Here is a 26,784-nt window from a genome sequence, read left to right as displayed (position 1 = left end):
TCAGCATATTAGAATGATTTTTGAAGGATCGTGTGACACTGAAGACTGGAGAAATGATGCTGACAATTCACAGGAAAAAAATACTTTATCAAATGCATTCAAATAGAAAAGTTTTTTTTATTTTTTAGTGTGATAATTCACAATATTACTGTTTTACTGTAATTTTGATCAAATAATACTGTGTTAGTGCGCATGAAAGACTCAAATATTTTACTTTTCTTTTTTTTACAGACCCCAAACTTTTGAACAGTGGTGTGTGTAAATTTATATATAAATATATATACACTATATTTCCAAAAGTATTGGGACACCCCTGCAAATCATTGAATTCAGGTGTTCTAATCACGTCCATGGCCAGTTGTATAAAATCAAGCAACTAGCCATGCAGACGCTTCTACAAACATTTGTAAAAGAATGGGTCGCTCTCAGGAGCTCAGTGAATTTAAGAGTGGTACCGTGATAGGTTGCCACATGTGCAATAGGAGCATTCGTGAAATTTCCTCACTACTAAATATTCCACGGTCAACTGTTAGTGGTATTATAACAAAGTGGAAGCATTCGGGAACTACAGCAACTCAGCCATGAAGTGGCAGGCCACATAAAATCACAGAGCGGGTCAGCGCATGCTGAGGCACACAGTGCGAAGAAGTCGCCAACTTTCTGCAGTCAATAGCTACAGACCTGCAAACTTCGTGTGGCCTTCAGATGAGCTCAAGAACAGTGCGTAGAGAGTTTCACGGAATGAGTTTCCATGGCCAAGCAGCTGCATCCATGCCTTACATCCTCAAGTGCAATGCAAAGCGTGGGATGCAGTGGTGTAAAGCACGCCGCCTTCCCAGAAGAGTTGAAGCTGTTATAGCTGCAAAGCGTGTGCCAACTCAATAAACCCTACGGATTCAGAATGGGATGTCATTAAAGTTCATGTGCATGTCAAGGCAGACGTCCCAAAACTTTTGGCTATATAGAATATCCATAATTTAGGTATAAATAAATGTATAATCGATGTTTGTGTAATTGATGAAAACACGGCTACAAACTAATGTGTTTTTTCTTTGTTTGTTTCCTCTCTGCAGTGTTGATAGATGGAGTTGAATGGAACGATGTGAAGTTTTTCCAGCTGGCGGCTCAGTGGTCATCTCACGTCAAACACTTCCCACTTGCCGTCTTCGGACCCTCCAAAGGGCCTTACTGAACTACAGCCTCACGTCTTCACTCCTCTATGCTACGGCTGCCTTTACTCTCAGTGCTGCCTGATGTTTTTATTTCAAATATCTGCTTTTTTCACGGTTTGTGTCTGTTTTTTGTTTGTTTTTTTGACATTTGATTGTTCTTTTATGAAAGACTTGATGTAGTCTTGGAAACAGGGCATATTTTTTGATTATTATGTTGAGCTTTTTAAAACCCTCCAGTGGTTCTAGTTAAATGACTAATGTACTGCATCTTTTAAACTGATTTGACTCCGTAACTAGTGAGTTTTGTGTCATTCTGTAAAGCTGTATCCACACATTTCAGCGTCATTTCAGCAGCCAACACACTTGTGGGAGAGCAAACCAGCAAAAGGGAGAAAGGAACGGTGCTTTTTGATTTATTAAACGGACATACTCTGGACTGGACTCCGCTTTGGATGGATTTTCCATGTGGCTTAGTCCCGAAGACGGCTGAAGCATTTCATCCCTCTCTCTCACTCTATAACCTCAGCGAGGTCAGAAAGTCTCCCGAAGGTTAATCGTGTGTCTCTGTGTGTGTGTGTGTGTGTGTGTGTTGCAGACATAACCTCGTTATATGTGGTTAACTTTTTTTTCTGTAGGTTTGTGTGTGTGTGAATGTATTCACTGAAGGTACTGAACGCTAAAGCACTTTTAAAACATTACTAGATTTGTGTTTTTGTTGTAATGCTTCCTGTGTTGCACAGCGCTGTTCACTCCAGCTAAAAACTGCAGCAAAGCTTTGTGGGAACTTTGGAGACAGAAACTGGACTGAGTGTCTGTGTCTACAATAGATGGACCACTGTCACACCGGTGTGCTGCACTCTTAAAAATCTTTTTTAATGTAACCGATTCTTAAAATGAAATGTATGTTCTGTTTGGTTTGTTGGCTTGTTTGAGGATGTCGAATTTCCCCCAGATGCTGTATTGGATTTAAATGATGTGCCTAGAACAAGTTCAGGTCATACTTCACCCCAAAATCAAAAGAAAAGAATAAAAAATTATATTTGGATTTGTAGAAAAAATATAGCCTATTTTTAGGGCAAATAATTACACTTTTAATTAACAAATTATTAAAAGTATTTTATTTTTTAATTTTTTTGCGTTGTAATGACATTTTCATGACAATTAAGTAAATGTACACATCATGAAACAATATTTTTTATTTAAAAAAACATAATTTATACTGTAATACATAAATACACTGTAAAAAATATCTGACCTCCCCAACTCAAAATGTTCTAGTGACTGGTCACATCTACATTTTTCAATTGGCCCAAGTGAAATTCTGCAGATGTAATTTTATCAATTTGCTGAATTTCACTTGGGCCAATTGAAAAATTTAGATGTGACCAGTGGGGAGGTCAGACATTTTTTACAGTGTAATAATTATGATAATAAATGTTCAGTTAGTTAACTGCTGTTAATGTATCGGGTATCATGAAATAATAATGAACAATATTTTTACACATTTGTTAATCTGGTTAATTTCAAAAGTTTTAAATTTTTGTTTACATGTATTATGAATTAACAATGTAAAATAAGATATTTAAATCAACATTAACCTAGATTAATGCATACTGTAAAAAATATTATTCATGGTTAGTTTATGAGATCAGTTTATGTGTTAATGAATTAAACTTTGGTATTTATAAGTGTTGGCAAAAATCTAATGAGAATCACTTTTGAGAATAATAAGCAAATTAGAAAATAATTAGAGTAATGACATATGATTTGGTCACTATTGAGAAAAATGTAATGATCTTCTGATTTTGGAGTGAAATATGACCGGCATGTTTCGTGAACACTAAACGATGGAGCTACATAAATGTCACAATATCTTAATCTCACTAAACGTAGCATAAGAATTACAGTGTTCCACAGCCTGTGTGCTTATACCTGCCTGTCGGTGAGATGAGCATGTGTAGATACTGATGTCTCAGTGTTATAAAGGTATTAGACATGCCTTTTTCATAAGGCCTTTTAGGGCATCTGTGAACTCTCTCTTAGTCTCTGCTTTTCAGGATGGAGAGATTGTTTAGTCCTCATTACTCGTATAGAGTAGATTTAAATCGAATTATATTGTGCCTCACTTGCTCCTTAGAAAGCCAAAATATGTCTAAAAAAAAAAAAAAAAATCCAACCCGTGAGGGAACCATCCCATACAACAACTCAGACTTGCGCTTGTGCACTCAAACCAGTGCAATGATGTCAGTGTTGTTCTATTTATGATCAGCAGAGATTTGGTGCAATTTAATGGAAATATTTCATGCTTGTCCAGACTAAAAGGTTCATAATTTATCATACACGGTATGTAAGGAGCTGTGCTAATGATGTCAGCTTATAGTTAAAGCTGCGCTTAAGAACTGTCTGTTTGCCGTTTAAGTGTATACCTGCCACTAGTATTAGATTTTTTTTTTAATAAAACAAATTGTTAAAAAAAACTTTTAGCTTTTTAATTTAAATGTTCTGCTCCAGTTATGGGGGGATTACTCGGATAAATTTGTATTTGTAAGAAAAACTGTTGGAAAAAATACTACCACTGTAATTCCTTAACTGGAATTTAATAAAACTACACACACTAAGATGCTTTTGTTCTGGTTATTTTTATGCTTGTTGGACGAATAGTCACCAAATATACATCCAAATCTCAACTAGAAATGCTGGCAGCTCTAAGACTTATAGGAGAAATATTTTCTCTGAATATCACAAGATTTAGAATGCTAAACGTTTTGGAAATGTCTTGTTTGAATCTGAATGTCAAAAAATAAATATAAAGCTTATTAATCTGAATAGGCCTACTAAATAATTAAATATGGAATTTATAATTTAGCAGATTTATTTTAATATTGTGTTAATATACCATTTAAAAAAGATCTTATCTTTTTATATAAGAGTAAATGTATTATGTTAATTTCCTTTGTTTTTTTTGCATTTTAATAATTTAGTCCTAATAATATTACAATATTGTATAAATAATTGGATATGTTTTATTTCGACATATTTCAATTTGTTTCGTATTTAAGATTTTGTTATGCTAAAATAACGCTGTAAAATAAGACTGTATATAACAAAACCAGACTAAAGAGACATACATAAAGTCCTCAAAAAATACATAATTAAATAATATTTTAAAAGCATGTGCATATTGTTTTTAATGCACATTCCCCTTGCAAAAGGAAAAACCAAGCACTATTTAGAGCAATACAGATTAAAGATGCGTTCACAAACAAAAGCTGAAACAAATGATATAACATTCAATCAGAAAGTACAGCACGGGTTCTGATCCGGTCGTGTGACGTCATCGCCCTTGCACCGGAGCAGGAAGTGCCGGCGGTCGGTGGGACTCAGTCTCCAAACAACCTTCTGTTTGTGCTGCGCACTCTCATGCTTTACCTAGCAAACATGTAACAGCATACCCTCAAAAGGAACCAGAATCCACCGAACTAGACCTGAGCTCAAACCCATGACGGCCGGGACACTCTACCGGAGGCATTGAGACTCATTTACCGGAGGAGAGATGAAGGAGTTGCGGGGCTGCGGCATGCGGAGCGCCGTCGGGTTCCTCTCCCGCAGGACGATCGGCGGACAGCCGAAGCTGAAGGATGAGTTCCAGCGGCGCAGACTGGCCGGCTGCAACAGCCTCTTCAAGAAGGACATGCTCGGCCACTTCGGCTGCGTCAACGCCATCGAGTTCTCCAACAATGGAGGCCAGTGGCTGGTGTCCGGTAAGATCCTCCGGTTCTGCACGCTGATCTTTCTAATGTGGGTCAGCGGGAGAGAGACCAGAGTCTCCAACGGACTAGCCTTTAGAATAAGCATTCAGTATAAAAACGTGCAAGCATATCTCTCAAATGAAGCCTTTGACTTGAGTTCAGACTTGACAGGATTGATTTGACATCTTCATTTGTCAGATTGTGCTAGCATGTTTTAATTTTGTTCATTGCAAATAAATAAATAAACAAGAGAGGGTTTCAGTCTTCCTGTCAGTAGTATATATTAAGGTGCACTCTAACATACAAAATCGTATACACAAAGAAATCAAACCAGTATAAATAAAAGTATATTACATCACATAATGAACACATGAGATAAAGATCAGCCTTCTAGAAAAAGCTTATTTTTTCTACATAAAGTTGGTCGCCCCTCATGGGTGTAACCATGTTGACATCACATGACCAGCCCTGTCAGGCTATTGACAAAAGTTACTAATAATTTACTAAGTTGCAACTTATGATAAACAGTAAAAAGATCTACCGTGCCCATAGTTCAATGATAAACGCCAGGACATTAAGCGCTAAGTGCGACTAAATTAGGGTCATAGCCTGTCCAAGATACAGTCACTGCACATAAAAACTGTCTAGAATTGAATCCAAAAATGCTTATTAACTTTTTCCACAATCTTAATCCATACATATTGATAGGTGTCTATTAGTCCGAATAAGAGCCAGATAAACCTAAACAAAAACGCACTTTTAATGGCCATTGTAGACGGTTCAGACTGTACAAGGGCCTCCATAGTTTGTCAACTCTTTTTCTTGCTGACTCATTAATTGGTTGCAGCTGTTGCTGATTTTTTGGCTTCACATATTCATTCCTGGTCGAGTCTTTATTTTTGTCCTTTGAATGTTTTTGCACTTGGATATTTTCAGTCTTTACATTGGTGAATGTGCAGAGCTCCAGAGAGTTCCCATGCTCATGGAAACCAGGAAATATAAGGCAATTCTTAAATGGTAGATTCAAGGCTTGGAAAAGTTTTCTAGTAAAAATCTAGTAAACCTTTTACCCCCGATTTCACTGAAGTGATTCCCAGACTAAAATGCATGTTTGCGCTGTCTTAACTGAAAGCAACTTGCACTGACATATCTTAAAATATGTCAGTGCCATTGTTTTGTCTCAAGATTTTTTCTAAAGCATGTTTATAAAAGCTACTTAAATGCCCTTATTGAATAAAGGCTTAATTCTGGCTTAATCTAAGCCCTGTCTGTGAAACCAGGACATGTTAGAAATTGCTCTCTCTAATTACATTCCATTTAAAATATATTTTTTAAACCCCTTGTCCAGTACTAACTAGAAAACTCATGGGTCGAAATACTGAGAGGTGATAATGAAAAAGTAAAAGTATAGTGTTTTTTCCTTACACAGATTTCGTGCAGAAATCTAGATATTGCCTGCGGTCAACTTTTCCTTCGTTTCACTGCAAACTAAATGCAAAACCTCAAACCTTCTGGTTCATTTTGCACGACAGGTGTGACACTAAAATAGCAGTAGGATGCTAGCAACATGTTTAAATGACAAAAACACATTTGCGGCAACATTTGCTCTTGTGGAAATCCACCTGTTCAAATAAAACGTCAACCTGTATAGTCTCACAAGTGACTGCGATTCATACGATTTGTTTTGAAAAAGTAATATTGTGAAACATTATTACAGTTTACAATTTTAGTATATTTTTAACAAGAAAAGCTTTCTGTGATTTCTGTAAAACGTCCATATTGTGTGCATATAACCCTACAGTTAAACCCTCAAGAGAGTGATGTTGAAACTGATTGGTCGATTACTCTGGAGAATCTATTAATATGTCTTCTGTCTTAGGTGGAGATGACCGCAGGGTGTTGCTGTGGCACATGGAGAAAGCAATACACTCACGGGCCAAACCGATCAAGTTGAAAGGGGAGCACCTGTCCAACATCTTCTGCCTGGCGTTTGACAGCACCAATAAACGTGTTTTCTCCGGAGGTAAAACAGGAAGCTGCTCCGCTTCATGATGCTGCATCTGAAACAGGAGATCAGGTGTCTAATGATTCTGTCCGTCTCTGCAGGAAACGATGAGCAGGTGATTCTGCACGATGTAGAACGTGGCGAGACGCTCAACGTCTTCTTGCATGATGACGCTGTGTACGGTCTGTCCGTCAGTCCTGTTAACGATAACGTCTTCGCCAGCTCTTCTGACGACGGCCGAGTTCTCATATGGGACACACGAGAACCTCCACATGGAGGTACACACAAGTGAAAAGTTTAATTTCTTAGTTTTTGGTGTGGCTCCATTTCGCTTGAACGACAATTACGGGATAGTCATATACAGCACAGTGTTTCAGGATGCACACTACCCTTAAAAAGTTTGGGGTTGGTTAAGTTTTTAAAATGTTTTTGAAAGAAGTCTCTTATGCTGCATCTATTTGATCAAAAATACAGTAATAATTGTAAAATATTATTACATTTAAAAAAAACTGCTTTCTATTTCAATTAATTAACTAATGTAATTTCCTGTGATGGCAAAACTGAATTTTCAGCATCATTACTTCAAGCCTCAGTGTCACATGATCCTTCAGAAATCATTCTAATGTGCTGATTTGGTGCTCAAGAAACATTTATTTCGGAAAATTGTTGTGCTGCTTAATTTCAGGATTCTTTGATGTGTTCTATAATCTCTGTTCCATCTAAAGCATGAACTTGTTCTAGAAACCTTGGTTTACTCTTATTCTGTTGTGTTTTTTAGAACCGTTCTGCTTGGCCAACTACCCATCGGCGTTTCACAGCGTGATGTTTAACCCTGTAGAACCCCGTCTGCTGGCCACTGCAAACTCTAAAGAGGGGGTGGGGCTGTGGGACATCCGCAAACCCCGCAGGTGAGATGGAAATCTATCCAAAAAACACGCACAGGGCTATTTAACTGTTTTCTTTTCAAAGGCCAAAAGACTATTGAAAATGGGCCAAGCTTTTTTCAGAGTAATTATCAGATCTCCGCACGTTCACTTGGTAATTTCATGAAACGTATGCGGTTTCATTATTTTGGATACGAGTTAAAAATGTTGACACTGATGCCTGTTTCACATTGGATGCACAAGCAGCGCAGAAGCTTCACACTGACCGTGTTAGTCGCACACAGCTGAGCCGCAGCTTGTGTACTGCGAATACAGACGAGTACCGTCCATTGTCACACTTTTCAGGTGTTCTCCTCAGACCGCTGTCTGTGACGTGCTTAGATTTATTATGGGCAGCATACTCTGCTGCGTTGCAGTGATCTTAACGATAAGATATGCAGTTGTGCTAAAGTTTGCGAACCTTTTTGAATTTTTCATATTTCTGCCTAAATATGACCCAAAACATCTTCAGATTTTCACACAATTCTTAAAAGTAGACAAAGAGAATTCCATCAAACCAATGAGACAAAATATTATACATGATGATTTTTTTATTCAGGTAAATAATTCGATATTGCATATCTGTGAGTGGCAAAAGCATGTGAAGCTCTAGGATTAACCGTTAATTTGAAGGGGAAATTAGGCTCCACCTGTTTTTGGGATTACAATCAGGTGTCGTGTGCCCTGTTTTATTTAAAGAACAGGGAGCTATGAAGGTCTGATCTTCACGACACGTGTTCGTGGAGGTATATCATGGCATGGACCAAGGAGACTTCTGAGGACCTCAAAAAGAGAGTTGTTGTTGCTGATCCGACTGGAAAAGGTTATAAAACCATCTCTAAAGAGTTTGGACTCCACAAATCTACAGTCAGACAGATTATGTACCAATGGAGGAAATTCAAGACAAGTTATGCCCTCACCAGGAGTGGTCAATCAATAAAGATTACTCCAAAAGCAAGACGTGTAATAAGTCTGCGAGGACCCACGGGTAACGTCTAAGCAACTAATGGCCTCTCTTACGTTGGCTGATATTAATGTTCATGAGTTTTGCTGTTTTGCTCCAGGATGAATTGCCATCATTGATGGAACAATTAATTCTGATACCAGTGAATTCTAAAGGAGAACACAATCTGTCTGTGAACCTCCAGAGAAAGCGGGGCATGTAGCAAGACAACGACCCCAAGCACACAAGTCGCTGTACCTTGAATGGTTAAAGAACCAACTCAATGTTTTGGAATGGTCAAAGTCCATTCAAATATGGTGGAAGGACCAGAAGCAAGCAGTTCATGTGAGGAAACCCACCAACATCCCAGAATTTAAGATGTTCTATACTGTGGAATGGGCTAAGATTCCTCCAAGTCTGATCAGCAGTTACCAGAAATGTTTAGTTGCAGTTATTTCTGCACAAGGTGCTTACAGCAGATATGGAAAGCAGTACTAAAAGTTCACATACTTTTGCCACTCACCGATATGTAAAACTGGATTTTTTTTTGTCTCATTTGTTTGATTGGGTTCTCTTTGTCTACTTTTAGGACATCCGATGAAGTTTTGGGTCATATTTATGCAGAAATATAGAAAATCCTAAAGGGTTCACTAAGATTCAAGCACCACTGTACCTCTAGCTTTAATAATTTAAACCGGCATTTGAAGTTTGCTTCTGGCAAGGATGTGTTTTTGTGGGGGTTTTTCTCACAGTGCTAGAATGTAAAATGATGATTATGAAACACGGAACACCTCACTTATATGATTTTATGGTAAAAAACAACGCAGTGTTTTTAATTCGTCGTGAGCTGTGCAGAAGAAATACACTCGCGGAGTCTCAGCACTGTCACTTCTGCTCCTGCTATGCTTCGGCGCGCAGTGTGAATGTTATAATCTGTTAACATGGGTGCCGAAAAAAATATGTGCTTCTGACTCTCTGCTTATGCGTTCAATGTGAAAAAAGATTTCCAAACCTCATATTTTTAACAGTACCCAAAGCAAAAATTGCTTATGCTAAACTTTTCCCATACTTTTCCATATTAAAGTTTTTTGTGTGGAAATTCATAGTATCAAGGATACAATAAATTGATCAAAAGTTATGGTAAAGATATTTATAATGTTAGAAAATACTGAGAATAAGAAAATATTAAACCCCACAACCGTTTTCAACATTTATAATAATAATGAGAAATTACATGGTGATCAGGACCTTGCATCATCCCGAAGAGGTTTCTTTTGAGATAATAACCTACTAACTGTATATTTTCTTGGTTATTACGCAACTACTTATCCGAATGTGTAAATAAATGGACCTAAAATATTAATCTGAGTTGAAATTATTTTGTTATGTGTGAAAAAAGAGACCGCAGAAGGCTACGAGGCATTTGAAAGTAGCACAGTGAAGCAGAGTTGGCTGCTAGAGACAATATTCAAATATACAGTTTATTGTCGTCATGCAAACATTTTGGGCTGCAATTGGCTAATCAGAATTAAATTTGACAGAGAACAGTGTTTATAAGCAAAGCTAAACAGGGGAAACTAGGGTTGCTGAACTGTGTTTGGTAAAAGATTGAACGCATAATGCTTCGGTCCAAATATGGACTGAAATCTAGCTGACAAGGCCAGCTCTATCATCATCGCTGTCTGCTGTACTGCCTGAGACCAGCAGAGGACAGCAGAGCTTGTGTAAAGATGTTCTCCGATTGGTCAAGTGTTGACATGATCTCTTAAAATGCCCCTTTATTGCTATTTTAAATGCACATTAAAATTGCATAAATATGGATGATGATCTATTTTCCTTTTGTAGTTGATGTGTGTCTCTCTGTGCTGTAGTTCTCTGTTGCGGTATGGAGGGAGTTTGTCTCTTCAGAGTGCCATGAGCGTGCGCTTTAACAGCACGGGGACGCAGCTGCTGGCTCTGCGCAGACGTCTGCCTCCCGTCCTGTACGAGCTCCACTCTCGTCTGCCCAGTTTCCAGTTTGATAACCAGGGCTACTTCAACTCCTGCACTATGAAGAGTTGCTGTTTCGCCGGAGACCGAGATCAGGTTAGATTAACACTTGGGATGTGCAAAACTTGGATGCCAAAACCATGTGGGCAAAAACTGCTTTCTTAATTGATTGCCATCCAAAAATTTAAGTACACTTTTTTTCTTTCTTTTTTTGCAAGCAACATATACACTACTGTTGAAAAATGTTTGGGGGTCAGTGAGTTTAAAAATTATTTTTATCTAGCACAGATGCATTAAATTGATAAAAAAGTGACAGAGATAACATTTATGATATTACAAAATATTTTTGTTTTTAATACTTTCTAATAACCAAAGATTCCTGAAAGAAATGTATCACAGTTTCCATAAAATATATTAAGCAGCACAACTGTTTTCAACATAGATAATAATAAGAAATGTTACTTGAGCACCAAATCAGAATATTAGGATGATTTTTGAAGAATCATGAAGACTGAAGTAATGATGCTGAAAATGTTCCATTAAAGGATTTAATTACTATTTTTAAATCTATAAACGGATCTTTTAAATTGCAATAATACTTCACAATATTACAGTTTTTAATCAAATAAATTCATCCTTGGTTAGCATAAGAGACTTCTTTCAAAAACATTAAGAAATCTTACCGACGCCACACTGCAAAGTGCAAACAAATAGTCAATTTTCAGTTTCAATCAAAACAATTAGCAATTCTTCGATAATAGGGAGGTAACCAAGATGGAAAGGTATTTATATTCAGCTGGTCAAGTGATCTCAACATGGCAGCCACCATGAGACGACCCGCTCCACGTAAAAAAACACACAAAAAAACAGATGAATTCATCACCAGATGAATAAACGCAGTGTCTACACAGCCTGTATCTCACGCGAGTGCACACGTCATATTTTAAGAAGTGCTATTTCTTTCTTTTGTTTTGTTTAATTCTTGAGTGCATCTGCATAATTATGCTGGTTTAATGTCGTATCCATCAGATCGAGATCAGACAGGTTTCTTAGGGATTCACTAGTTTGGACTCTTCAAAAACAGCTAGTCTGAGCCAGAGCCGTTGAAAAACATATAACGGCTACTTAACATATTTTATCATACTTATCAGATTTAACGGCTCTGGTCTGAGCATAACAGAATGAACTAAACCAATAAATATAGACATAATAAAGATCATCTGTCTTTCTATCTATTTGAATAACTGTCATCTACACAAAAAGTTGAGTGAACAAATGACTAACTTGCGACTAACTTAACCAGTCCCTTTATTATGTCTGGAAATGGGTAATATAACAGTGTGTGTATGTGACCGATAGCACAGAAGTTTCTGAGTTCTGTGTGTACGTTTTTTTGTGCGCATCTGTTCGTGGGTTGGTGGACGTGTGCGTGTCAGTGGGTTGTAGATGCTGTGTGTGTGGATGTGTTCAGGTATGTTCAGTGCGGGAATGTTGGGTTACGGCTTGTAGAAGCTTGTTTTATCAGTGTTGAATCTAAAGCTCAGCAGATGCTGTTCTGTCTGTCTGCCTGCGTTCGTGTGTGCGTCGGTCTGTTGGGTTCTGTTTGGATTTTTTTGTATGTTTGTCCAGCTGTGTCTCCTCTTTCTTTTTGTCTGACTGTCGTACTCCTCCCTAAATCCTCTCTATCCTCTGAAAAGCTCAGTCTGTGTGTTACAAAAATATATATATTTTAGAAGTTGGCTAAATGTAAGATGTCCCCAAAGGGAGGTTTTCTATGTACATTTGAAAAAAAAAAAAAAAAATCGGTCCCACTTTATATTAAGTGGCTTTAAGTACTATGTACTTACATCGAAAAATAAGTACAATGTACTTATTGTGTTCATGTTTTATTGTAAAACACTTTTGCTGCTATTGCGGTGTGATACGGGTAAGGTTAGGGACAGGTGTGGTGGTATGGTTAAGTTTAAGGGTGGGTTAAGGTATAAGGGAAGGGTCAACTGTGTAATTATAAATGGAATTACATACATTAATTACAGCTGTAATTACATGCAGGTATTTAAAAAATATAAGTACAATGTAAAAACATGTATGTACTCAAAGTCCATTGTATCAAATTATTAATTTCAATGTAAGTACATATTACTTAAAGCCACTTAATATAAAGTGGGACCAAAAATTCTGTATTATTAAAAATAATGTATTTATAAATGCATTAACAATACCAAGTTTGCAGTCCGTAGGGTTTCTTTATATTTTTAAAAGAAGTCTTGTTGCATTTATTTGGTTAAAAACAAAAGTATTGTGAAATATTATTGCAATTTAAAATAACTGTTATCTTTTTGAATATATTTTAAAATGTATATATTCCTGTGATGGCGAAGCCGATCATTACTCCAGATTCTTCCAGTATTTTTGTGGAAACAATAATATATTTATTTCAGGATTCTTTGATTGATAGAATTTATTCATTTTAAATAGAACGTTCGCAACGTTATCTTTACTTTTGCTCAATTAACTTGCTGAATTAATTTCTGGTTCCAAACTTTTGAATAGTATTCTATGTTATAGGTTTTATTTGAAAAAAAATCTGAACTTTTGTTTTGTGTGCATGTTTTGTGTTCATGTTTGTGTGCAGTAGTGCTACTGAGCCTGAATGTTGTGTTCGGATATATAATTCTAGAAACTTCTTTTGTGGAGGCAGATCATGTCATATTTCTCTAGAACTCTCAGACATGTATATCTTTGTGTTTTCAGTACATCTTGTCTGGCTCAGATGATTTTAACCTTTACATGTGGAGAATCCCCAGTGACCCTGAAGCAGGTAAACACACACACACACACACACACACACACTCATGCACAAGGTAACCGTGTCTAATGTTGTTGTTGTTTATGAATACATTCTCTCTCTCTGTCTCGGCAGGAGGTCCGGGTCGAGTGGTAAACGGGGCCTTTATGATTCTGAAAGGTCATCGGTCCATCGTGAATCAGGTCCGATTCAACCCTCACACGTACATGATCTGCTCCTCCGGTGTGGAGAAGGTCATTAAGGTCAGTTTACATGCATTAAACAGTATTTAGCATCCGAACAAACTGATGTATTTCAGCAGATTTATTTAAAGGGATAATACATCAAATTCTAGGAGTAAATTCTGTCATCATTTACTCCTCCTTATGTTGTTCTAAACTTTTATGACTTTCTTTCTTCAAAGGAATGCAAAAAGTAATGTTAATGCTGCTCTTTTCCATTCTATCAAAGTGAATGGTGATGGGTGGGTGGATTTAAATGACTTTAAAAGTAATAAATATGGTTTGTGTATAATGTTCCAAGTTATCTGAAGTCATATAATAGCTTTGTGAGGAACAGACCACAATTTAAGTTGGTGTTCATTGAAAATCTCATTTTAAAAACACCACTGGTTCATGCGTACACTACCGTTCACAAGTTTGGGGTCACTATGTTTTTTTTATTGTTTTTTTTATTGTTTTTTTTATTGTTTTTTTTAAAGAAAATAATATTTTCATACAGTAAGGATGTATTAAATTGAATAAAAGTGACAGTAAAGACTTTTACATATAGATACAAAATAATTATATTTAAAATGAATGCTGTTCTTGTGAATTTTCCATTCATCAAATAATGAATCATGGTTTATTAGGCAAAACAATTGATTTTCCACATTCATAATAATAAGAATTTCTTGAGCAGCAACTGACTCCAAACTTTTGAACTGTAGGTCATGTTGTGGCTAAAGTTTCAATATGCAGAATATTCAAATTAGGTTTGAAAGCTCCCTTATCACAAACATCACATGTCTTCATAAAATGCAGTCCACAAGACATTTAGATAAAAAAAAAAAAAAAACCTTTTATGGTGTATTGTTCGTATTTGGAGCTCAATAGCATCCGTCCCGTTCATTTTTACTGTATGGAAGAGAGAAGTGTAAACATTCTGCCTTGCATCCCCTTTGAAGAGAAAGTCATACAGGTTTGAAACAACATGAGGGTGAATAAATGGATGAAATGTGATTTCTGGGTAAACTATTACTGCCTGACACGAGCAGACCTGCCGCACACACACACACACAGAGGACAAGATTCTGCGCGTGTTGGAAAGATTATCATGTCTGACTCTGAACTTGTCTCTCTGCTACGTTAAGTCTTAAATGAATTTCTGCTGTCGCCGGTTCAGCCGCACCTAAAACCCTGAAAGAACTAAATCCGGTCATGATTTTACCCGTCTCACTCTTTTTAGCTGTCTCACTGTCTTTTCTCTGGATTTTGCACTCTGCATTTTTCCCAACTGTCATGTTCTGTGTGAATTTGTTTCTTTAGTGTTGTCATGTGCTGTTGTGTGTGTAAGAGTGAGACTGTAGTTTATCTTTTGCTGGTGGTTCTTGTGAAATTTTTGGCAGGCAGTAGATGTTGAGTAACACTTGCGCACTGTGGGCCTGTTCTCACACACTAAACTTGATTTTGTCAGAGACCATCATGGCTGTTTTTATATAACACGCAAACAGACAGACATCTGCTGTGTTTGTACATCCATAGACGTGGCTACAGTGATTTATACATGTTCAATTTTGTTATAATTCTTGAACATATCTGGGATGTTAGGCCTGTTTTAGGCTCATGTGTGAGCAGCGAGTAAGCAGTTGTGCGTTCACACTGACAGCACATCAGTTTCTGAAGGATCATGTGACACTGAAGACTGGAATAATGGCTTCTGAAAATGCATAACAGGAATATATTACATTTTAAAACATTCAAAAAGAAAACGGTTAATTTAAATTATAATAAACATTTTTTTTTACTGATTCTTGCAAATAAATGTATTTATAAATAAATATGATTTATATTATATTAAATATTATTATTTTGTGCTTAAGAATAGTTTTTTATTTGTATCCTTCTATATGCTTTTATTTAGCTCAATTGTAATATTCTCTATATTAGTATTAAATTATTTCTATAAAATTGTATTTAAGTTCTATAAAAAATCTATTTGTGTTGAATAGGTATGTCTATACATCTTAAATTAATAAATATAGGGGGAAAGACACATTGCCAACTTAATGCAAAGTGAATAAAAAAAAATGTCTTTAGTAAATTGACTTTAGTACAATAATATCAAATTTTATATTTTTCTGACAGTTCCTTTAAACTTTAGGAAGAAGATCCCTTGTAAACTTGTTAATATGGGCGAAATGATTCTAATTCGTTCCTCTTTTATTCCCTCTACCTCTCTCTGTCTGTAGGTATGGAGTCCGTATCAACAACCAGATAGTCTTGGAGATCTGGAAGGCCTGGTGGAGGACAAATCTCGCTCTCTCTACACTCATGAGGAATACATCAGCCTGGTCCTCAACAGCGGAAGTGGCCTGTCACATGATTACGTCAGCCAGTCAGTGCAGGAGGACCCGCGAATGATGGCTTTCTTCGACTCGCTGGTTCGCCGTGAGATTGAGGGTTGGAGTTCAGACTCGGACAGCGATTTGAGCGAGGGCGCGATTCTGCAGCTGCATGCGAGAACTCGGCGGGCCACTCGCTCCACGCGATCCATGCCACAATCCCCTGCTAATGTATCCGCCGCTCACGTCAGCGACTCTGACCACTCCTCTTCATCGTCATTGGCTGGACCAGAAGCGTCCGGCAGCGAGCGGACCGATCAGGACAGGAACGGGTCGGAGAGGAGCCGGGCGAGGCCACGTGCATCTGCGTTTCTACTGGACCTTGTGAATGAGGACTCCGATTCCAGCGGGTTCTGGTTGGATCCGATGCCCCGTCCCAGATCTCCTAGTCCACATGAGAACTCGAGCCTTTCTAGCCACGCCTCCTCAGCAGGCGTGGCCTCCAGTTCTAGCTCCTCCCCCAGCTCATCTTCTAGCTCCTCCTCCAGCTCAGACGGAGTTGACGAGGAGCTGCGCAGGAGCAGGATGCGACAGCGCAACGCAGCCAGGTGGAGGCGCAACATTGGCCTTTCTGGAAGAGAATCTCCTCACAATCTTCACGGTGCAACAGATTTCACCAACTATCCCAGCATTTCCGTCCATGATCAGTCATCACCCTCTTCGTCCTCAGGTGACGAAGGTCGACCTTTCAGGAATCGTGGAAAAGCAAAGCAGAGCGGACATGTCTCAAGTCCCACGCACTTATCTGACAGACGGTCACATTCGCAGTCCAGGAGTAGACGCCGCATCACTTCCTCTTTCTCGGCTGGTGACGCCCCTGTGGAGAGGGCGAAATCCCGAGTGGGCTTTCTCGCAGAGTCCGGGGAGGAACTCGAGCGAGGGAGAACTAGCGGGGAAGAGTTAAGTGCTGTGGAGGAAGTAAACGCGACACTCAGCAGTCGCGCCACAGCGGCTGGGGTCAACGGACGTCCACACGCAGATGAGAACCTTGCAGACTCTATTCACCCAGAATGCTCTGGGGCAGACACAGAACTCAGTAAGAACTCTGGCGACTCCAGGACCCAGGGGGAGCCCTCTGGAAGGGAGTCCGCCAGTGTTGCTGGGAAACGGACTTGTTCGGACTCAGGAGACGAGGAGGATTCTCCATCGGAGAAGAGGGCGAAAATGTGCTGATGTCACAGCTCAACTCACTGGCTCAGAGTCAAACTTATTTTGAGTTGTTCATCTTTGGACTTTTTCAAGGTCTTTTGGTTTAATTTCTGAACCAACTCCTTTTATCTGATGTCACACCACAGGGATGACACTAAAAAAAGATATTAGTGATATTAATATGTTATTGGAAGAAAAAAATAACTGCATTGCTTTTGGTTTCATAATGTTTTAGTTCCACTGAACCTGTAACCTTTATGTTAGGGGTCCTGGTTTGGTTTTGGGCTGTGAGAAGAAAAGGGATTTGAGAGCATTTCTATAAGAATGCCTGTTGTGAGTCTGTATCAGTGGAACTTGGGGGAATGGGGGAGGGGGGGCAGTGTTTCCATGGTATCCTCATTGAGCAGCAACTGTTTGAGTTGTGCATTAAAGTTCTGTTCCAGTGTTTCCATAGAAACCGTCTTGTGATATCTCATCTTCATCATCGTACACCATTCTAATCATCATCAAACAGGAAGTAGCCTGCTGTAATTTCTGGGTGAGTGTTCTAGAATATTCCAATGTGAGAATGGTCACCATGGTGATGTATCAGTATCTGCTCTCCATCTGTCTAATGGAGTGGATTGCAGGGCCAAGTGAAAGATTTATGAGAACATAAATGATAATGTAATTGGTCAGCAGAGGACTTGTTGTCTTAAACTCTTCCTCTACGGTCACCTGATTAATAGTACCTTGAAAATTCGACTAAACCGGGTATTTAAACATCTAAAGTGGGATTCAGAATCGTAGGGAGTGTTTAAGCACAACCACATCAGTGGCCGGTTACATAAACTGCTGAGACTAGTCTTATAAGTTAGTCATCAATGTATTTTTCTTAAGACTGTTCCTAACCTCAAATCAGTTACATAAAAATGCAGATTGGTCCAATTTGATACTTAAAAGAAAGATTAATTATTATTACCCCTAACCTGGTCATAGTTTGAATTTCTTTCTTCTGCTGAACACAAAGGAAGATATTTTGAAAAATGTCAGTAACAAAACAGTTACCAGATCAGGGTGAGTATATGATGACAGAATATTCATTTTAAAGTGAACTATCCCTTTAACATAATGGCCATGTTGATGCAACTAGCCCCTGGATTGACTAAAATTCACCAGTTATTTTATGAAATCAGTTTAATTCACCTTAGAATTGGTTATTCTGCACTGTATATAAATTATGCAAACTATCTGACGGTTACAATAACAGTATCATGACAACAGGTTACTTAACCAGAAAGAAAATATATTAAAATTCTAGCATATTTATTTTCATATCTTTTAAAGAGCAGCCCTCGGTATATAATACCTTTCAAGTGTTTGGGGTCAGTGAGATTACCAACAATTCTATTGCAAATAAATGCAGTTGTTTTGATCTTTCAACTCATTAAAGAATCCTGGAAAAATATATCATGGTTTAAAAAAAAAAAATATTGAGCAGCACAACTGTTTTCAACATTGAAAATAATAGGAACCGTTTCTTGAGCAGCAAATCAGCATATTAGAATATTTTCTGAAGGATCGTGTGACTGAAGACTGGAGTGATGATGCTGAAAATTCAGCTTTTGCCTTCACAGGAATAAATTACAATTGAAATATAATAAAATAGAAAAGTTATTTCAAATTGTAAAAGAAATCACAATATTACTGCATCAAATAAAGAACAGAACACTTTATCGGAGCCATGTGAATCAAAATGCAGTTATTGAGTTTGACATAAAACAAATGCAGAACAGTTCCTGCGGCTGATGATGAACAGATTCAACTCTGGGCATCTCGAGAATTCACAGAATCGCTGTAGTATTTGTTTAATGCAAGGCCTTGGATGAGAAACAGGTTGTCCTGTAGGAAATGAACTACAGCTTTTCCACTGGCCACACACACACACACACACACAGTCAGGCGGACATGGTCTTGCTCCGATGAGCAGTTGGAGGCAGCCATAAATGGACTCGTCTCTGTTGTTGAACACGATAAGGAAACTCCACCCAGCGGTAAGAGCAATACTTTGACAGTTATTTGGCTGATGTCATTCAGGAGTACGGTTACTGGGACACACCCTCAGTCTCCTGTAGAAGTGTAAATTGTCCTCACATCATGACCCCTCTTTTGCAGTGAATCATCTCTAGAACGGTGTTCTAGTCCTCAAAACGGCAGGCTGCTTTTACTCACCTGTGGAATCAAGGTTTCATGCAAACGAGGCTTTCCTTGAGATATTTCTCATGACCAGGGCCAGAAATCAACCAATTTATTTAGATATAAATGTGGGGGGATCATGTTTTTCATAAATGTATAACTATATTAGTTGTAGGTTTAGTACCTCTGTAGGTACTTTTCTTTCTTTCTTGTGCCTTATTACAGTTTTTCTCTGTCGCTTTTGTACATTTCTTGAATCGTCCTTAAGATTTGAAAACCAGTTAGGGCATTCCTCAGAACAATACGTACAAACAGCACCACACAATGAATTACCTGCCAAAAGCCTTAGTTCATCTCAAGTATTTATTCAAGATTCTTTATTGTCACTATACGAAGGTGTAGCGAAATTGTAGAAATCCTTAGTGCCATCACCATCACGTATAACTTTGTGCAAACTAAACATCTAATTTAAATAAATATATTTTAAGTAGAATTTTAAAGAAACAATACAATAATAACCAATATACAGTACAATATGTCAATAAACAATGTCATAATCAATACAACGCAAAAACAATAAACACAAAACCAGTGCAAGGAAGGCAAACAGTCACATATTGCACAGACATTGCACACAATGAAAGACACACTGAGATATACAGGGGGTGTTGTTAACCTTGTATAGGATGAGATATAACATGCCCCCTCAGATTGGTGCATATCTCAGTGTGTGTGTGTGTGTGTGTGTGTTCTGTTCTTGAGTCTATTGGTCCGTGATTTTGATGGAGCTAAAACTTTACCAGAGGGCAGCAATTCAAGCAACTGATGTCCCAAATGGAAAGGATTTTTAAAAATATATCCTCTTCATTTATGTCAATGAACATATCAAAGCCATCAGAATGACCAGTCCTTGTGTCATTGTTCACAAAAAGACAGTCAAAATGCTGTCATGTTGTCAATATAACAGTGGACTCTGTCAGTATTTTCAGATGTACACTATGATTTTGATAACAGTGATTGAAAATGCACAAGACTGTACTTTATCTGTATGGCATGTATACATAAACAGTATGAATTTACACACTACTCTTTGGGATATTGATTGAAAGAGACTGGACAGGATTCAGTTTCACTTTTACTCTTGGTCTGTCAACAAATTACAGTACAATGTCATGCGATATAAAGAAAAAGACAGGACTAATATATATATAATCACACTGTACATGTGTGTGTTTGTGTGTTACATGTCTCTATGAAGTATATTTACTGTATTATGTAAAATGTAAGTGGACTACTGTAATATAGCATTAGTATTGAACATTGTCTGATTACATTCGTGTTCTGTCAACAAACGTTTGAATGATTGAGGTCACGGATGTTCTCATGAGGTCATGATTGAGAACATGGTCCACAATGGCCTCTTCTACCTCTTCCACAGTTTTGCCTCCGTACCCTTCCACCATCCATCCTTAATCTTTTTCTTCTTCCCAATCCCAGCTGTTGACCCTGTTTGTTTCCTGGTTGATCTTCACTGTCAGAATTTTTGTTGTGCTCTGTCTATATATTCTTCCCAAATGAAGCTTCATGATGCACCTGTGAACTATTTTAGAGAACTGGTTGATCATTGGTTAATTTAGCCCTTTACATTTCCCTTCATTAGTGAAAAAAAGTCTAATAGAAATATATAGAAAATATGCTTGACCGCTTATGACAACTTGTTCAACCGTTCTGCATCTAATGAACTAATGCATATGTTTTGAGGGGTCAGATCAACTTGAAATAAGTAATTGATGAAAGTTGTGATCTGAGAAATGCACAAAAGCGACTGAGAAAAACTCTAACAACTTATTTATGTTCATTTTAATTTCAAAAGTAAAAGCTATAATTGTTCAGAATAAGAATATATTTCTTTTTTTTTTTCATTTGAAATATATCACTATGATTTTATATGATCAGAATACAGATTTTTTTTAAAACTTAAACTAAACCTATATTATTGATTTAATTCATTAAAAGAAATGCTGAAGTAAAAATCCTTTTCTGTGTGAGAGGGCTGATGCGATAATGATGCTTCTGCTCAGCTGTCAGCATCTGATCGTGTTTAGTTTTAGTTTCTCTATCCTGTAACCTTGTTCATCTCATTCTGTCTGATTCGGCTGTAACTATCAACAGGAAATGAATGATGTGTCCCCGCACGCCTTCTTAATGTCCTTGTGCACATGAGGAGGTCGGTTATTCTTATACTTTTAAATCAAATAGGCCACTCAGAAAACTAAGATAAAATTTCACAGACTTGCCTTCATCCAGGCAGCCAGCATCTTATCAGGAACATTGTGACAACAGCTCTAGATACTGTTGAGTTTCACACTCAAAGGGGGCAGGGGGGTGGTAGTGCCAGCTTGTGCCGGATTATAGCCGGAATGCTTTCAAACTGTCCCAAAGATCATCCATATGAACAGAATCACCCTCCATAACATGCTCTACCTGCAATGCTTCATACATGTTTCACATGGGGAAACAATGAGAAAAAGTTGTGTGCTTGTGTGAATTAGATGTAGAAAATAGAAAGTTTGACTATCTGATGCGTCTGTGAGAGAGTGTGTGTGTGATCCATGTTTACCCTGTGCATGTAAATTAGACCTGTTGTGAAATATCTTCAAATGTGTGTCTGGTGGACCAAGAACACTGATGAGGGGGGCATCCATTCAAATTTTGTCCCAGGCCCTTTGTATTCAAACAGCGAGCAGTGTAGTGGAGTTTGTTTTAGTAATTTAACAGCTGTCTTGCCTCTCTGGTTGTGAAAAGTGTGACTGGTTTTAGTAAAATGGTTAAATTACCCGTGGCTCCAGTTTTGTTGACGTTGGTGTTGATAATATCAACGGTTATGTAGATATTTAGATGGCATATGAATCATTTGAATCTTTTCTGAGTAGATAAATATCTGAATGTTGAGCTTGGCACAAATCCAAAAGGTCTACTGTAAACATTTCCCTGACTAACCCAAAGCCAATCTTCATGATCTTTATAGAAAGTGCAAATGACTGCAAGACGACTATATTTTCAGAATGCAGATCCTTTTGACACTTTGGTTATCATATGCACCAATATCAATCTTTTGTGTGTGTTATGGTTACTTTTAAACCTTTATTTTTGCATGGAAGTGCTAGTCAAGTGCAGTGCCCATTGGGAGACATTTATGATGACAGCAGGAGAGCAGCAGATTTGATTATTCAAGATTTACTGAAGCCAAGAGCAGCAGCACATCCTGGAGAATCAACCAGCATCCCTCCCAGAAATATATTTATATATTGATCTACTTCTTGAAACCGCTTCAAGAGAAAGTGTTTCCTGTTTACATTATCATAGGTCAAAAGTTCGCCAAGTAGTGATCTAGATTGTGCAGCCTGAATCCGAAGCTAGACTGGTGCTGCTGTTTAAAATCGTCAAATGGTTGTACAGACATGCAGAATAACTTTGCGGTCATCGTTTTCCTTAAGGATTTGTGTTTATTCATATGCCGAAAAAAAAAAAAAACTTAACGTGTGAGCGAAATATAATGATGTCGAACACATAAATAAGTTTGTCATAAGTTGAACAAAAGTTTGATTTATTTTGGCGAGAAAGTGTTTTACTGCTTTGCTTAAACAGCAGCGTTGAGAATAAGATCTCACTGTCTGTGCGCTTAACCTGTGACGTCACTTTCCCAAACATTCGCCGCTTGGAAGTTTGTCCATATATGGAAGAGCGATCCAGACTACAGTGAGTGCATAGTGCGCGGGTGTGCTTCTGACCTAGTCATACTTTTAGGGAGAAAATTGCTGAGGAATGTTCCTAGAATTTTGCTAAATCAGATAAAACGTTCTTTTACGTCCTCAAAATTTGAGAAATCAAACAGGCAGACAGAGATAAATAAGGTAAAACACTATAGGCTATAAGAATTTGTGTGAGTCAGGCTTCTGGTTCATCCTCTGCAGAGAGGGACTTCTGTTCACCAGGTGGGGGCTTTACCCTACATGGCAGAGGCATTCCTTCCCAAACAACGGCCTTCTTCGGAATGTTGGGAGGATGGAGGCAGGAGGAGGACTTTGATCTGATGCCATGCACTGGGGTGTTAAGTAGCGGTGTAAAGTTTTGTAGCTCTGACCAATATGAAATGTGAAGAGTATTTATTGCAATACAATACATACATTTGTATAACAGTATTAGGCCTACATATATTGTACAGTATGAAACAAAAATACAGAGAAAATGAATAAAAGTCAAATCACAGCTCAAGCTTGTCATAGTGACACTTAAACAGATAGAAGGCTGATATAATAAACATTATAACAACAGCAATATTTATATATACAACATTTTAGGAGATAAATGCAAAATATAATGCCAATAGCAAAGAGACAAACCAGTAAAGAAGTAACTATAATTGATTTATATTAAGAGTGCGCATGTGAATCAAATATTTGTTTGTATATGCAGTAGAGTAAGTATAAAAGTGCATCATAGATTTACTAAAGGAAACCATGGGCTTACGTACAGTAAGATGTTCCAGGCTGTGCATCACAGAAATTAACTGCTGACCCTTGTTCAGCCAATGCAGGGCATCAAATACTCATAAGGCGAACATCTGTTTGCGTCAGAGCACGCAATGGCTGTTCAAACATGCCCTGAATAAACAGAACTAATCATTTCGATCCTGTTCCAAAAATAACCGCAAGGGTTCAAGGGAGGAAATCTCATCATCTTAAACTTCACAGCTTTTCTTCCCCACAGTGAGATGTGATGAATATGAGGGACATCCTTTGCCAGTCTAGGCATACTTCTTTGTGTCTAACAACATACACTGTAAAAAAATGTCTGCCTTAAATGTTATTCAATCAACTTGGATGTTTAAGTAATTTCAACTTAAATCACATTAAACTGACTTAATAAATTAGATGAATCTTGTATAATTTATAAATATATTTTTTTAATTGCTTAACTTATTTTGATGAGTTAAAGCAATGTAAAAACATGTAATAACTTTTTGATCATGATTTTTTACAGTGTACTGCCTTGATCTGAATCATAGCATCCATTTTCAGTCTTTTATCTAATCTATTCCCATTAATTATAATGTTGTGAAAGTTTCATAGGCTCATTACCCTTTTAGGAAAATGAAGATGGTAGCTGCATGTGTTTTGGAACATGGTCATCATCATTGGTCATTATCTGGTTAACCAAGATACTATGTTCCAAAGCTTGACCACTATAACCTGATGTAACAAATTGGTAGATGGTCTGTTGGTAGTCCAAGATGGCCAATCAGATTAAACAATGACAATTTTGAACCAGCTAGAAAACAGATACCATGTTTCAAAACACTGACTAGCTCAAGATTGATTTTCTAGCATGGATACTAATTATTAGACAATACTAATGTGAGTTGTCTTAAGATATTGTATCCCCCACCACTTTCCATGAGCACTGTTACCTGAGACACGGTGAGATAAAACAGGGTGTGGTCACCTGGCTGGAGGGCATAGAAAAAACATGAAAAGATTTTTAAGAAATTGAATGCAATTATTTATTACATTTTAAATAAATAAACACAAACATAAATTCATCCTGGAATTAATTCCAGTGGCGCAAACCTTGTCCTATCTAAAAGCTTTTCTAATACCTATGCCGATGCAGTCAGACAACCTACACCAAATCTATTGACGGACAACGATATTAACCAATCACCACCAAGCCTTTCAAGTGGGCGGGCTTTAAGGTTTGCGCACTAGCCAATCAGACGCCCTGCGTCTCTTTATTTTTTTTCCGTTACTGTGAAGTTTTTGCTGCCGATGCTCGTGCTGGAGGTTCTGCCTACTCGCCACTCTGGATAGCGGCCGTGAAAAAACGGACAGAACGAGAAAGACAAGGAGGCACGGACTTTGGGGAGAGTGAACGGTGCAGGGAAAACGAGGCAGCGACCTTAGTTTCGTGCCCATCGTTTAAAGTGCGCACAGGAGTGTTTACTGCAGCGCTCTGTGGGAGAGAGAGAGAGAGATAGAGAGGGAGAGAGAGACCGGAGGACCGGAGAGAGACGGGAACAGCAGTTCAGAATGGATCACCACCACCATCAACAACATCATCATAATCAATATGATGGAGGAGAGAACGACTATATGCCCCAGGAAGATGACTGGGATCGGGATATGCTGCTTGACCCCGCCTGGGAGAAACAGCAGCGAAAGGTACGCGCTATAATCTCTCCACACCACCGGTTTAAGATGCAATGGGACTTTCTGCAAACCAGCAGAAAAAAATACCATTCCGAAATGCGGAGATTTAAGGGCCCCGTCCGGAATCCGTGTCAGAGTTGTGGGCTGCTGGTGAAAAATGCTTTGCATTGCGACGCATGCATGAATTTGTTTATTTTGTGTCCCTCATATTTGTTTGTCTCAAACCAAGCGAGTATAGAGCATCAAAAGCTTGTACGGTACTCTGTATAGTCTTCATTATAAGAAACTTGAGGAACATCTGTTGCGGGATTGCGCATGTTCCTATTCACCACTTTGTCTGTCCATTCATTTGAGCGTTTTGACGGCCCACCCCCAGTCAACCGATCCGGCCGGACCCTGATCACCGGACACCGTGCGCCCACCGATCCTCTTCACCGCGCGCAACAGATGTCCGCGACAGACAGCAGCCTTTGCTCGTGGATGCGGCTCATATGATCTGATGCGCGCGCAGAGAGCACGAGCTCACTTTATTTACGTGACCAATGTAGAGATGAGAGTCATTCTGGCTCCAATTCCCATTAACGATTTCAGTTCTCTAAGTTAACGATTCTAGTGTTTTTGAGGAAGTATCTCATAAAAAAACATACAGTTCTTAAAGCATTTACTTTCTTCGGCAATCTGTTGACAAATGATGAGGTAATTTCAGATTACAACAGAACAGATATAACAAATAACTTCAATTTAGCAAAAGGTACTGTATCTTTACCCCGTTTTTAAATATTTTTTTCCACATAGCAGCTACAACAGATTTTATAATATGGCTTTTAACTTCACGCTGTATCATATCATTGATTAAGTCTCACGAGTACAGCATGATGCAGGTTTTCATTCACTTCGAGTTGACAATGACGAAAGTAACGTTAATAATTTGCGGTTCAAATTCGTCAGATTAATTTTGGAACCTTTCTGATTCACAGCGTCTTTTTGATTCACTTAGGCTACATGATTTGTTTATAACGTTAGGAGTTGTTTGTTCGAGAATCGAACTTCGCCGTGTGT

The 26,784-nt window shown here is 38.1% G+C and overlaps 3 protein-coding genes across 21 annotated transcripts in view; all 3 read left to right on the top strand.

The window, feature by feature from the left end:
- Positions 1 to 3,326, top strand: part of pacs2 (phosphofurin acidic cluster sorting protein 2) — a 36,208-nt gene extending 32,882 nt beyond the window's left edge. For 12 of the 16 annotated variants that reach the window (XM_079635231.1, XM_079635239.1, XM_079635244.1 and 9 more), the window contains one exon: positions 1,074 to 2,181. In XM_079635231.1, coding sequence (XP_079491357.1) covers positions 1,074 to 1,192 — 119 coding nt within the window. In that variant the 3' untranslated portion in view covers positions 1,193 to 2,181. Of the gene's footprint in view, positions 1 to 1,073 lie in introns of all 16 variants that reach the window. The other 4 variants (XM_079635235.1, XM_079635234.1, XR_013800200.1 and 1 more) reach the window with 3 other exon arrangements.
- A 1,156-nt stretch (positions 3,327 to 4,482) lies between these two features.
- On the top strand, positions 4,483 to 18,793 carry dcaf5 (ddb1 and cul4 associated factor 5). The gene is made up of 8 exons (XM_079635246.1): positions 4,483 to 4,933; positions 6,801 to 6,944; positions 7,028 to 7,204; positions 7,705 to 7,834; positions 10,664 to 10,877; positions 13,536 to 13,602; positions 13,705 to 13,832; positions 16,040 to 18,793. The coding sequence occupies exons 1-8, from the start codon at positions 4,726 to 4,728 to the stop codon at positions 17,363 to 17,365; spliced, it is 2,394 nt and encodes a 797-aa protein (XP_079491372.1). The 5' UTR covers positions 4,483 to 4,725; the 3' UTR covers positions 17,366 to 18,793.
- A 6,527-nt stretch (positions 18,794 to 25,320) lies between these two features.
- The window catches only part of actn1 (actinin, alpha 1), a 33,402-nt gene continuing 31,938 nt past the window's right edge, over positions 25,321 to 26,784 (top strand). For 3 of the 4 annotated variants that reach the window (XM_079635229.1, XM_079635227.1, XM_079635225.1), the window contains exon 1: positions 25,324 to 25,737. In XM_079635229.1, coding sequence (XP_079491355.1) covers positions 25,606 to 25,737 — 132 coding nt within the window. In that variant the 5' untranslated portion in view covers positions 25,324 to 25,605. Of the gene's footprint in view, positions 25,738 to 26,784 lie in introns of all 4 variants that reach the window. The other variant, XM_079635226.1, reaches the window with a different exon arrangement.

The sequence above is a fragment of the Phoxinus phoxinus genome (assembly GCF_949152265.1).
Source record: "Phoxinus phoxinus genome assembly, chromosome: 14".
NCBI lineage: Eukaryota > Metazoa > Chordata > Actinopteri > Cypriniformes > Leuciscidae > Phoxinus > Phoxinus phoxinus.
Note: the sequence above shows the minus strand (reverse complement) of the source record. Positions and strands in the feature narration are given on the sequence as shown.